Below are 14,628 nucleotides of genomic sequence, written 5' to 3'. Positions count from 1 at the left end.
ATCACTAATTCACAGTTCCAAAAAGCAAAAGACCTAAAAACAAAGTTTAAAAATTAACAGCAAACTCAGAATTTGGTGGCAAAACCTTACTTGAACTTGTGTTAGGCTAGTCTTTATTTATTACATTTTATGTGAATATTTAGACATCTGTTGCAGAAATCTTTGTTTGATTATGGGATACTGTCTCAGTCTCTGATGATGTAGTGACATAATATGGCACCTTATTGACTTTTTAAAAATACCTGAATTGAATTCCAAAGCTCTTTCAGCTTTTTGGCAAACATTGCTATCTGATAGATTTGTTTGCATTAGAATGGCAGCCTCAGGAATTTAATATTATAGTGATGTGCAACATTTAGTCCTTAATAATTCTTATATGTTGAAATGAGCAGGTTGTGTGACTTCAGTGATTTTGTCCTCAGCATCTATAACCTCCTTTTAAAGGTGATTTTACTCCTATAAAGAAAAATGGCATGTTTTCAGGTCACAATTTTTGCCTTGTGCTTTTCCATACAAATTAGCCCCTCAGAAAACATGAAGCATGGTCTTGAAAATCACTTTTTACTCATTCTTTTTTTTTTTTTTTTTTCAAGACAGAGTCTCACTCTGTCACCCAGGCTGGAACATAATGGTGCAATCTTGGCTCACTGCAGCCTCCGCCTCCCAGGTTCAAGCAATTCTCTGCCTCAGCCTCCTGAGTAGCTGGGATTACAGATGCTTGCCACCATGCCCTTATAATTTTTGTATTTTCAGTAGAGATGAGTTTTACCATCTTGGCCAGGCTGGTCTTGAACTCCTGACCTCATGATCCACCCACCTTGGCCTCCCCAAGTGCTGGGATTATAGGCGTGAGCCACCATGCCTGGCCTGCTCATTCTTTAAAAGATTGGCAATAGGTAAAACATTTTGCATGCTTGCTCTGTTTCATGCTTAGCAAACATTACCAAATCTGACCTCCACAACAATACTTGTAGGAGGTAGTCTTTTTATCTTAGTTTATCTGCAGGGAATGGGCTTCTGGAAGTTGAGGATGTGTGCAGAGTAACATCTGGGAAGAGGCAGAACCCAAATCTGCAGTTGTATGTGCTACATCCCTCCCTGGTGTAATTAGAAATCACTTTCCCCCTTGTGGACAGAGTTTTAATATTTCTATTAAATTGTAATTAAATTAATTAAATTGTAATTGGTAGCCATGCTTTTTCTCTCAAGGGGCTACAGTTGGACTTGACAGCAAATAGGCAAATGTTGCTTGAGTCAAGTGGATATTTTCATCACAACATTAAGAGAAAGCATTGGAGCAAATCTGAGGTCACAAAGCTCTCCCACCAAAGAACTAAGCATTATTTGAAATGAGAAAACATTAATGTCCTCCCTGGAGCCTGGAATTGACATGAAATTAGGGAAAAGCATCGAGTTATATTTATTTCTTTTGGTTTAATCCCAAGAAGATGTCGGTTTTCATTATGAAAGGGGAGGGAAACATCACACACCAGGGCCTGTCGTGGGTTGAGGGGCTAAGGGAGGGATAGCATTAGGAGAAATACATAACGTAGATGACAGGTTGATGGGTGCAGCAAACCACCATGGCATGTGTATGCCTATGTAATAAAACTGCACATTCTGCACATGTATCCCAGAACTTAAAGTATAATTTTAAAAAAGAAATTCAATTTAATGTAAAAAAAAATTTAAAAACATATTATCTTCTATTCTTTACAGCAGAGCCAATTCAAGAACCCTCAGGAAAAATTCTTGCCCCAAGCCAACTGGAATTTCTGACTCCTGAATTTTTTGTGTGTGACAAGCTTAGCCTGGGGTAAAGTCCAGGAAGGATGCTTCTATGTTGGTTTTTTAGCTGTTGCTGACATGATTCCCTTTGCTGCCTCCTAGCTCTCGAGGTTTCTCCAAAAAGCATATGCAAGGAACTTTCATATTTCTTCCTTGGAGGAGTTTCTGATGTTCCTTCTCTACTGTGTCCTCTGCAACTCAATCTACTGATTTGTTTTAACATTTCAAGTTTATAGCTGATTTCACTATTGTGATGGGGAATCCCAGGGTATGAACTGTGTGCAGGCCAGTTAACTACTCCTGTTATTTCTTGGCTTGGTAGGCTTTTATTGTTACTTTCAGCTGTCTTTCAGCTTTTTACCCACGGTCCTTCACCTTTGATGAGTTCTCTCTGGTTCTTTGGTCTTTGAGAAAGACCTAAGTACACTCCCCTTAGTCCCTCATTTAAATGCCCATTCTCACAGCACCCCTGAACCTTGAGGTGTCTTTAGATTCTGCATGAACACCTCACAGGTCCAAACTCCTCTCTGCCTCAGGCCCTTTGTATGTGCTAATCCCTCTGTCTGGGACACACTTTCGGAGCTACCAGCTGCTTTTTACCTAGTTGTTAACTTCAGTTTATGTTCTAAAGGAAGCCTTCCTAGACCACCATACCCCTTCTCTTAGGTAAGATCAGCTATTAGTTGTGATTATTTCATAAGTCAGTCTCTACCATGAGATTGGATATGCTGTTAGCCCAGGAACCAAGTAAAATGTTTCAGTGCAATAACTATTTGTGCAGTGAATGAACAAATGAGGCCTGTACTTCTCTGGATTCCCAGTCAGCCTCTCTGCTTTTAGACTTTATTTTCCAGACCTACATTTTTACTAAAATATGTGTGTTTCCTCACATCATTCACTGGCCCCGTTCATCAGCCTTTACACTGTTCCCATTCTAGGCCCAGCCTGCGCTCTCAAAAACAGACTTATCAAGGTACTTCTCTATTCTGTTGTTTCTTAGTATCAACAGGTTGTTTCAGAGATAGTTTGTTTGCTAGTGTTTATTTATTATGGATATTTCAAGAATATGAGGAAAGCACAAGGAGCTTATAACAAATAGCCATGTACCCACTGCCCAGACTTGCAGGTGGAAACATTTGCTATGTTTGCTTCAAAGAAATAAAATGTTACAGAAACAGTTGAGGCTCCCACTCTCTCCTCTCCCCTCAGAGCTAACCACTGTGTGGACAACTGCCAGATGAATTGTTGGAACACCTGCAAATGAAAGTAAATAGGAAACTTGACATTTTGGCTAGATTATGGGTGGGAAATGTTATCTCACTCTTGTTTTTTTAAATATTTAACTGATTTCTAGTAAAGTTGAGCATTTTTAATGTTTGTTGGCTATCTGGGCTGCTTCGATGAATTACATGTTTATATCTTTTTCTGTTTTATCTATTTGCCATTTTTCTGTTTATTTATCTTTCTTCTTGGTTTGTAAAGATCTCTGTATATTTGGATTATTCTGTTGCCTGTAATAGGTGTTACAAATATCAACTTCTAATCCATAACTTTTCATTTAGTTTTGTTTATATTATCATGTGTTGTGTAGAAATTTTAAATGTCTTTGTGATCTGATGAACATTTTTCTTTAAGATTTCTGCTTTTTATATTTTAAGAAACCATTATGCTGAGATGGTGAAGGTATTCTCATCAAAATGTTTTAAATGTTTTGTTTTTTACATTTTAACCTTTAATTTGGAATTTATTTTTGTAATTAGATAGAAATCTAATTTATTTTAACCTAGCTGTAGTATGCAATTGAGTATATTTATTCTTTTGCTTATCTATATACCACTGGCTTGTTTTTCATGTCTTATTACACTGCCTAGTATCTCTAGTATGGTATTAAATAGACATGTCATCAGGCATTTGCTAGACCTTATTTAACTTGATTACACTAATAATCAATAATGTAAGTCTATATCAGCTTTATAGATGAGGTGACCGAAGCTTACAGTAGTTAAGCAACCTTTCCAGAATCATACAGCTAGGAGGTAAATAACAGAGCCTGGGGTCAAACCCCAGTCTCAGTGACTTCAGAGTCTAACTGCCTATACTGCCTCTTGGTCTCAGATGACTTGGGGGAAAGGTATCCCTTTCCACCTTGCCTGCTTGTGCAGGCATGAAATTTTACTGAAGTGATGCCAGAGAAGCACTTCCAGTGTGTCTGGAGAAAACTAATAGACTTTGTTTAATTTAGACCTGCCAAGAGTAGATTAAAGAACCTTATAAGTATGAAACAGTTCTTATTCCAGATAATATAAGCATTCACTCAGGTAATATAATCACATCTCAGTGGAACTTCAGCTATAGGGAGTAGATCTTCATAGTAAGTTAACATTCTGAGGAATATTAACAAGTAACTGCAATGCCTTCCTTCCCAGCCTCTCTCCATGAAAAACCTGAGGCACCTTACAAAGATTGACCTAAAACAAGGTGAAATAAGAAGATGAGAAAATTAGGACAAAGAGAAATAAATAAGATAAAACAGAAAATAATTATTGCCTTAGTGCCATTAGCTAGAGTTTGGCCACAACATAATCCTAAGCTTCCTAGCAACTGAAGCAAAGAAAACCTGTCCAGCTCTACAATTCACAGTGGGCATGAGATGAAAATAGAATGGTTGCTAGGGGGATACTCAGTGCTTCCTGCTCCTGAGACTGGAGAGAAAATTGCTCTTTGGCCTCCAGAGAGGGGCCCTGTGCAATCACAGGGACAGTGCTTACAGCATCTTCTCAGTGGTGGGAGTGCACCTCATGTGACTGCGTTCCCCTACTTTACCTCAAGCTCCTTGAGGGGTGAGCACCATATCTATTGTGTTCTTCATCATATATCAGGGCCCACCACAGTGCCTGAGACATAATGGGTGCTCAGACATAATGGGTGCATAATGTATTTTTGAATGAATGAATGTTATTTGTAATTTCTATCAATAAAAGCCAGTGGGTAGATACAAGATCACTACACAAAAATTAATAATTTTTTCCATAAACTAGCAATAAACAATCTGAAAATAAAATTTCTAAAAATTCCACTTATAATATCATCAAAACAATAAAATACTTAGGAGTAAATTTATCAAAAGAGATGTAAGACTTATTCACTGAAAACTACAGGACATTGTAGAAAAACCAATGGCAAAACATTTGAACAAATTCATTAAAAACAATTCTACGTGAAGTAACACTACAGAGATTTCTAGGTATGTGGCTTTCTGATGATCTGACTTGATCAAAAGGTGTAATTTTAAATTTTAAGAGGAATATTTAAGCTGAACATCATTTTGGCAGTTCTCTATGATTATTTCTTTTTGCAACCAAGCTCCTGGTAAGAAGGAATCGTAGAGAATTGGAGTTTGCATTCTCTGTTTGCATTGATTGCATCAGATTCTTGGTCAAGAATCTGAATGTTGCCAATAAAGGGTGCTGTTAGGAATTAAGGTGAGCCCATAACATATGGTACCATAATTGCTTTGTGAATTGGAAAGGTGTGTATTGGATAAAATAACATCAGGGTGTGAGTGAAAAATGGGACTTTGCCTCAAATGTTTAGCAGTACCTATTAAAGACCCTTAATATTACTGATTCCAATAATTAATCTGTATTCTGATGTCTAAATACGTCTGTCGTTTTCATCAGCCCATTTTTATGGGGTCCACAGCATGTGCTTGCCAGTTCCCCAAACAACTCTATGAAGGAGGCACTGTTATCATCTCCTTTTACAGAAGTGGAAACTAAGCCATTTGCCCAGGGTTCCACCCTAGCATGTGACGGACCAGAACCTACACCCAGACACCCATTTGCCCTGCTGTGCAGGCTCATTTCTGGCTTAAAGATAGCCAACAGGAGTTTTCTCTGATTCGCTACAAGTATTTTTCCTGTTAGGTATAGTGTGTGCTTGGACTTTGGAGGCTTCATTTTGATGTTGTGCTCAGTATGCCACAATTAAAGAATTATCCTAATTTTAAGATCATCTTTCCAGAGAGTCTCTCAGAAATTCAGGATAACCAAGTACAGTCTGAATGACATTTGACAAGTGTTGGCCTCGGAAAATTTATTGCTTCAACAGGGGTCTGTTGCCAGTAACGATTAGCCGACTTTTTTCTTGCCTAGCAAAGACGTTCATTCTGTGAAGGTAACTAAGTTTGTAGTTAAGATCTTGGACTCTGGACTCAGTGGACACGGTTCAAGTTCTGGCTTAATAATAGAACCTTCCACATAGTATTATTGGGAGGATTAAAGGAGGCTATCACATAGGGCACTTAGCACCATGGGGTGCTTAGAAAGCTTTTAAGAATGGTAGCTGCTAGAACATACAATCCTTTAAAGCTGGACTTTGGGGTAAGGAGTGCGCTTCGACAGCCAGCAGTAGCTGCCAACAGTTTAGATTGAGAGTGGCTCCGTGCAGCCAAGCCTCCTAAAGCCACCTGGAAGCTCTCCAGTCTGGACTTTGAAAATTTAAATATTTTTCAAATTTATTTTTGACCCAGTTTAAAGAAAAGGGATTCCACAGTGTGAAAGGGGCTGCCATAGCTTTGCCATTTCCCCTGAGGAAGGGCCTGAGGGAAGCTTCCTTTTGTTGGTGGAAGAAATGAGGGGAGAGGGCAAGAGTTTGGGGTAGGGAAGAACTGGACTGGAAGCTGAGTCTGGTCCTCTTTAGTCTGCCTCTTCAGGCCCCCATCCCGGCCACCTGTTCTTCTGTAAAACCAGGGGGCTGGACTAAGAGGCCCTTCCTGTGCTGACATTCTGTGAAACCATAAACACTTGCCTTGAGCTACAGTTTAATGTGAGCCCTCAGGGCCGTCGTAAGTCTGGGCCATTGAAAAGGTGTCTCTGCATCTTTCATGTGAGTCAAGAGGTGGCTTTGTCTTTTTTCTTGTCTGGTGTCCATACATCCCAGCTTTAAATTCCTCTTAAAATTTGGAGCCAGGGAAAATTTCTCTTGCTGCTCGAATCTTCCCACTGTTTCTGATTGGAAAATGCCAGTGATACACCTCAGGGTATTTCTGTTATTGTTTCATTTGCCAAGATTCTCAGAGCTAAATACAGTGACCAGCAATTGTGGCTTCCCTCAAACAAGTCAGGTCTCAAAATCTGTCTTAAAACTGGATGTTGTTGTTTAATTGTATGTACTTTAATGGAGAAGCCACATCAAATCCATTTGTGGCGTTAAACAGGATAAATCACCCAGGCAGAATGACATAGTAAATAAATGCAGAAGTGCGTGAATACCCCTCCTCACTGTCAGCCACACCCATCATCTGGCCCCTTCTCCCCTCCTGGTGAGTATGAAATTACAACAACAGCAACAAATAAAATGCATAAAGGACCTACTCTGGACCAGTCACTGTTCTAAGTGGTTTATATATATTTTCTCTTCCAACAATCTTGTGTTTGGGGGTACTATTATTGTATTTATTTTAAAATGAGGATAGGCAGGATTTGGGGGGACATTAGACCCCACAAAATTCCTTTGGCCTCGGTGGTCCTAGTGGCAGAGAAGCTTTGCCCCATCTGGTACGGGCTTGTTTATGTGGCTAACTAGTAAGCTAACCAAAGTCAAACAACCAAGAAAAAGACAAGGAGGAGGAGGGGAGAACTGATGACCATAGAAGGCAGGAAAACCCTCTCTGGCTTCTGACTATCCTGAGATCTACTCTGAACTTCGGTTCTGACTTGAGGAATCTGTGGAGTCTCAGAGGCAGTCCATATTTTGGAATGTGTATGGGGTAGAGCTGTGCTTGGAGGAGTCATCCTGAGTTCCTGCAGGCAGGTCTGTTAGGAGGCCACCTGGGCTGCAGGGTGTTCCACACGTCCATTGAGGCGCCCTGCCTACACCTGATGAGTCTGTACAAATATTCCCCAGGAGTTGCCTGACTTCCAGGGTTGGCACTAAAGGAGGAACTAGTCAGCCCATTTGACCACAAATCCTAAACAGTTCCCATGGAATATTCAGTGCTCCGCACTTACTTCTCTTAGCCCTGAATGCCAGAACGGCCACTAGCAGGGGCAGGATGGGAAACTGTAGTGGCCTGTCACAAGCAGGCTGATCACCCAGGGCCTGGCCTGGAAGACAGACGGGGTAAGTATAGTCTTAATTTGGCCATTGTGCTCAACTGGCAATGTGCCCACAGTCAATATGCAGATGTCTAGATGTGGCCAAATAGTAAGACAATTTTAAGAAACAAATAGTTGAGCATTTGCATGTTCAAAAGTATCTCTCAGTCACCCCCTATGCCTAGTATGATGCCAGATCCTGGGGGTACGGCAGCAAGCAAGCTCGTTGGGGACCTGCTGATTGGGAGCTCACAGCGAGCAGGCAGGCATGTGATTATTCCACAGGCCATGACTTCTGGTGTGGGTAAGTGCTGTGCTGGGGAAGCCTTGTCTTTTGGAATCGCTTTGGGTGGCTCTTTCTTTAATCTGGAGATGGTATCATTGCTTGAAACATTTTTGGAACTGCCCTTTAAGAATTGCCTTTGGAGCTGATTTGGGTCACACAGGAAAATCTATCTCACTTTTATTTTATAGCCACACCTAGCTTGTGACCAAAAATGGTATTGCCCAGCTTGACGACCTATTTTATATTCCAGTCTTGGCTCTGACTTTCTTGTGAGCCAAAATTACATCCACCCTCTAAAGATGGATATTTATGACCACTGAGCATATTAGCAGTAATTTTGATAATTTTGAAGCAATTTCTCACTTGCCCAAGCTCCCATTGTCCTTTATATCTCTGTTGTAACACTGTCCAATCTCTCTTGCAACTGAATTACCTCCTCCTGCCTGTGTTTTCCCCACTAGGGTGGGGGCCTTGGAGGATAGGCCCATATGTCTACACTCTCTATAGTACCCAGCACGGAGCAGATGTTCAAAATGTGTATTTATTATAATTGAATGTATGGGTTGAATTGAAAGGAATCCAAGAGGTGTCTCAGGATTGCTCTGAGTAACAGAAGCACTGTTGGAATGATGGGCAGCCCAGAGGGCTGCGGAATCTCACAGGTCTTGCTCCAATCCGTATTTGTCCCCTTGAGCAGCTGTGTGGCCCTATGCAAATCATTCATTCCCTCAGATCCTTCATTTCCTCATCTGTGGAATAGAGATAATAATACTTGCCTTACTCGGTCTATTATAAGGACAAGTGGAATATTCACATAGTGCCCTAAGCATAGTACCTAAATGGAGGTGATTAGTATTCTTATAATATTGGAGCAAATTCTCATTTGGATGCATAAATTCTGATTTAAAAAAATAACTTACCCAGAAGTCGCATTATTTAAAATCATTTGCTGACCAAGCACAGTGCCTCATGCCTGTAATCCCAGCACTTTGGGAGGCCAAGGCATGAGGATTACTTGAGCCCGGGAGTTCAAGACCAGCCTGGGAAACATAGTGAGACCCTGCGGCTATAAATTTTTTAAAAAAATTAGCCAGGTGTGGTGGCTTGCACCTGTGGTCCTAGCTACTCAGGAGGCTGAGGTGGGAAAATCACTTGAGCTTGGGAGATCGAGTCTGCAGTGAGCTATGATCACGCCACTGCACTCCAGCCTGGATGACAGAGTGAGACCCTGTCTCAAAAAAAAAAAAAAAAAAAAAAAGAAAAAGAAAAATCATTTATCATAGAAAATGTATTCTGCAAGGAACCCTAGAGCCCATTATCTAAGTCCAACCTCCTAATTTTCTTTTTCTTTTGTAGAGAGAGGGTCTTGCTCTGACATCCAGGCTGGAGTGCAGTGGTGCGATCACAGCTGTAACCTCAAACTCCTGGGCTCAAGTTATCCTCCTACCTCAGCCTGTCAAGCAGCTGAGACTACAGGCACACACCACCACACCCAGCTAATTTTAATTTTTGTAGAGGCGGGGGTGGGAGGGTCTCACCATGTTGCCCAGGAAGGTCTTGAACTCCTGAGCTCAAGCCATCCTCCCACCTCATCCTCCCAAAGTGTTGGGATTACAGGCATGAGCCACCTTGCCTGGCCCCAACCTCCTAATATTAATGAGATTCAAAATGGGAAATGGACTGACTAAAGTCATTGGTTCATGACAGAACTGGGCCAGGCCAGAGCTGTTTTCATGTGATGTTTGGTACTTACCCCTACATTTGGAGGTCCCACCTTCCTTGCAAGGGCCTTGCATTTAGGCCAGGAGCTCTGGATACTGGCACTTCTGGACAATGGTAGCTAAGAATTTAGGATATGCACTTGGGGAGCCACAGCACATGCTTTGCATACCCTTTTGCAGCAACACTTTGTCCCTCTGTGGAGTGCTGAGCATGCTGTGGTTGTGTATCTCACAAAGCTGGCATAAGCAATACAAACTGGTGGTTAGGAAGCATGCCCGACAAACCTGGTACCGTTACTTACCAGCTTACCACTGCTTGACCTCTCTGAGCTTCATCTTCTTCACCTGTAGCATAGGAACAATAATGGAATCCACCCATAGGATTGTTGTGAGGATTAAATGAGATAATGCATGAAAGTGCTTACACATTGCCTGGCACAGGATAAACACTTCTTAAAATTTACTGTTATGATCTGTAATACATCCAAACCAAATATTCTGCCTCTGGCATCTCCACTAGTCTCAAGCTAACCTCTGATCTGCCATGAAGCCTTACCTGGTCTCTCTTCCAAGCAGGTGCTGTTGACAGACTTTTACCCCTCCCTTTACCCCGCCCCTCATCCAAAAGTAACATGACCTCTCACATCTCCTGTTTCACCCCAACCGTGGACCACAAGATCCTAAAGTAATCAATAGCAGTTGCCCATCAATATATAGGGCTAGGAACTCCTGGGTTTTCTTGTTCATCATCAGTTATAGGAAGAAAAATTGACCACTGGCTTAAACAAGTACTGCCTCTCTTAGAAGTTGTCTTGACTTTGAAGGCACTTAGACCTTTGTGAGGCTCTGCTGTTCTGCAGCATGGCAGGTGCCCACATGCCTGGATGGCTGCCTTCTTTTGTTATTCCCTTGATACTGGGTTCTTTGCACATGCATACACTTAGGGTTCTATTTGCTACCCTTTTTTAAAACCTTGACTAAAACAATGAGTAATTGGGAAGTTCTGAATTTCTATTTGGAAAACAAATGGATGAGATCAGAAAAATCCAAGTAATCCTAAATTTACAGAAGCCAGATTACTAAAACCCAAGGGCATTTTTTTTTAATGTGAAAAGTTGTATTTCACAGAGGTTTTTGCAATGCCCTGACTCTGGATTGCAGCCCTCCCTCGATTCTGGGTATTACATCATTTCATTTCAGCTAATGTAAACACTCATCACCCTGCACGTTGCAGGATTTTTCACTATGATTTGAGATTGGGCTTCATTCAGTGGGTCGTTGTGGTGATTAATGGTTTCAGAAGGAAGTGCAGCAGGAAGAGACTTTGCAGGAATGGAAGAGGTGAGGCAGCTCCATGTGAGATTCTGCAAAAGGATTAAGATTTGGCACCAGGCTTGGTTTCTGTGCAGCCTCTTAGGCAGAGAGCCCCAGGAGAGGGAAGCAGGCTGTCAGCTGTGCCTTTGCACGCTCTCAGCTGCCTTGAAGGTTGGTTGGCTCTTCCCGCTCTCTGAGGTACCCAATTTTACCTTGTTAAAGGATGGATGTGGATGCTGGAGGCTTAAAGAAGACCAGGTAAGGGCTCTTGTTGTCTAAGAAATCCCCCAGTGTTCTTAATGCATGGAATCCTGGGGACTGTTTCTTTACTAGCACCATCGTGCAGTGTTAGCCAAAATACAATTCCTCTGAGACATTTTACAAAGAGGATCAGAGAAGTTTCTTTCCTTGTTAAGAAAGTTTCTAAAACGTTTTAACCTAAAATGCTTAACTATAGAGATACAAATTATTTTTTTTTTGCTGTGCATTTCAGCTTTGAGATTTTTTTTTTTTTGGCATGTTAATCTACAAGATCTCTATAGGTATCCTGAGAGTTTATTAGATGTTGGTTTTCATTCCTTTTGCAATGGCCTATGGTATATTATGTATCAACATTTAATGGGATGAAAACTTCTCACTCATTATATTCTTCAGGATACTCGCTTTTGAATAAGTTGCTCTTCTTCTTGCAGATTTGGTTTGTTGCTTTCTTTTTCACCTTTTGGCTTTTGTGATTATGATACTAGTAACGAATATCCTGAAGTAGAACTAATTTCTAAGAGGAAAAAACTATACTCAGGAGTTAAATGCAAACATTTGATAGCATCCCTGATTAAAATGGACTATATTTTTTTTGGTGTTTCAAATATGCTTTTTAAAAAATATTCAGTGTAAATGTCCATAGTTTGTGGGAAAGGTAGTGCAGTTTATCTGAGTGGTCATTTACTTATAAACATTAAAAGGATATTAGACCTTTGATAAGATTAGCTGAAGAAGAGGTCATTGAAAGGAGTAGTTTTCTGCTAACCACCAACTCAATTCCAAATTCTGTTTCTTTTCTTTAAAAAAAAGGAGTTAAAAATAACCCAGAATAAAACTTGAAAACTGTTTTGTTTCTCTGTATTTGGCTAACTTCATCGCAAAGTACTGTGTTTAAGGAATTCAAGCTATGAAGACTACTCTTGAAATGGTTCACATAATTCTATCTGTGAATTTCCATAATCCTTTTCAAGAGCATATGATATTTTATGAGTATTAGGGTTAAAATTTTCAATTAAGTGTTCATTCCTTCTACAACCCTGAGAGACAGATAACAACCCTCAGAAAAATAACATGAGAAATTGTGTCAGTGTCCTGACACAGGCTCATTTTTCCTGTACAAAGTAGTGTGGAAAGGGAGCATTTGGCATATCTCCTTCCTTATGGAAGGTGTGGGGTGTCTTGGTAGAAGTGAATGTCTGTGGTTGTTGTGGTAGATGGATAGATGCAAGGACTCCTGGTCACTTTAATTTATTGGAAATCAAATGTTTTCATTAGATGTAGGGGACTCTGACTTTCCAGCTTTGGGTAAGTGAGACAAGGTCTATGCACCCAGTGGTTCTTCTTGTTTTTGTTCAGTGAGCCCTTTCAGTCCATGTCGTCCTGTTTTTCTTTTTGGAAACAGACGGGCAGCAGTCTCTTGCGTTTTGTATTACTTTAATCTAGCATTTTAACCATTGTATTTTCTTTTAGTGGGACGGCTAATAATAAGGTTGGCTTAAGCCTCAATTTGAGAAGGTGTGAGAGTAGCTATAATCTTTAGGAAAAGAAAATCATTCCAAGAGTTAAAACATGCAGACTCTTAATTGTGCTGTGTCCATTCTCCTATTTTTGAGGAATCTAGACAAGCTATTGTTACAAATGCTTTTCCTAAAATGTTTTTGGAAGACCGAAACAAAATATAATTTTTTGTCAATGTATTACATTATCCTCATTCTGTCTTCTTTCTCCTCATCTGTCATTTTGGACAGAGGGAAAATTGTTCAGGTAAACAATTGAGGAACAATTGCCAGGAACATCTGGGAACAGTTGCCATGAATTATCTTTTTCTTCTTAATGTGATCTTGATGAAGGTTTTACTTGTTTACTCTTTTTATTTCTATTAAAATGGTAAGACATGTGCATGGTTGAAAAAAATTCAAACAGTATGAAAAGGGTAAAACAATGAAAAGCCTCCTCCATGGCGTCTTAACACTCAGTTCTTCCCTCAGCAGTAAACAATGCTTTAGACTTGTGCTTTTCAAACTTTTGTATGTATAAGCAACACCTGCAGAGTTGGTTACAACACAATTTCTTAGGCTCTTTGGGGTGTGAGGAGTAGATTGAGAGGGGAGAGAAAGATAACTATAGTTCATTATATAACTACAGTCTATAGTACCTAAGAGACAGGTGGAATTTGAGTATCCTAGTGACAGCAGGAGACAGGGGTACAAAGAAAAAAAGACTGTTGAGTTTCTTAAGAATTGAAAATGCTCTTGAGACAGTTGTCAGTGAAGAGTAAGAAGCCACGGTCATGAAATAGAGTACTGGAGTAGTGAAGAAATCCAAGGAGCTTCAGCATAAAAATGCCGTCGGGAGAGGCCCAGTGGGTGGAAATAGGGAAATAGTCCATAGTTAATGGAAAATATAGCAATAGACGGGGGTTATGGGCCACCTGACAAGGATAATGAGATTGAGCTGGAAACTGGAATAGGACTGTCCAAGCTAAAAAAAAAATCAGGCCAATTAGCAATAATGAGAGTGTTTATTCACTTGTAGATTGGCAAAATACCTCCCTGGAACGAATTAGGACAAATGATCACTTCCTGTGCTAATGATTTTATAGCAGAAAAGAAAAAGAAATACTGTAGAAGGTACAGGGAGGTGTCTGTGTGTTAGCCACTGTAATTTAATAACCCTAAGAAATGTAAGATTAATGGCCTGATGCAAGGAACAGAAAACCAAGATAATGTATAACTGATGAGAATTTTAAAAGCATGAATAGTAATTATGAAAAATAGCAAGCCTCAAGGATCTTGTCAATTAATTTTTTTAAAAGGTTAACTACCAAATACCTTTTCAGAAACACAAAATATGACAAGATTCAAAAAATCTTTTTGAGAGGCACAGGTGAGAAGAACTAGGTTTTTTCCCCTACCCCACCTTCTTTGTCCAATAAAGTACGAATAAACAGCCAATGCTAAACACTTTCTTTGTGGCAGGTATTGTGTGAAATCCTTTATGTGCCTTAATTTATTTTGCCCTTATAGCTCTGGAGGTTGGGATCATCATTATTGTTTACAGATACAGTGCAAAGAGGATTGCTCAAGGAAGAGCATATTCCTTCATAAGGAAGGGACATCTTTGAAAAAAATAGGAAGTTCAGTTGGAAAACCAGAGAAAC

At 40.2% G+C, this 14,628-nt stretch overlaps 1 protein-coding gene across 3 annotated transcripts in view; it reads left to right on the top strand.

Annotated features, from left to right (window-relative positions):
• PLCE1 (phospholipase C epsilon 1) overlaps window positions 1-14,628 on the top strand; it is a 348,163-nt gene that overhangs the window by 93,487 nt on the left and 240,048 nt on the right. Inside the window, exon 1 of one of the 3 annotated variants that reach the window (XM_023226275.1) lies at window positions 11,112-11,465. The exons of the other annotated variants lie outside the window; for them this stretch is intronic. Within the exon in view, the coding sequence (XP_023082043.1) occupies window positions 11,184-11,465 (282 nt within the window). The 5' untranslated portion in view covers window positions 11,112-11,183. Of the gene's footprint in view, window positions 1-11,111; window positions 11,466-14,628 lie in introns of those variants that run through there. 3 annotated transcript variants of the gene reach the window in all.

The sequence above is a fragment of the Piliocolobus tephrosceles genome, chromosome 9, assembly GCF_002776525.5.
Source record: "Piliocolobus tephrosceles isolate RC106 chromosome 9, ASM277652v3, whole genome shotgun sequence".
In the NCBI taxonomy this organism is placed as follows: Eukaryota; Metazoa; Chordata; class Mammalia; order Primates; family Cercopithecidae; genus Piliocolobus; species Piliocolobus tephrosceles.
The sequence above is the reverse complement of the archived record's forward strand: the minus strand, read 5'-3'. Positions and strand labels throughout refer to the sequence as shown.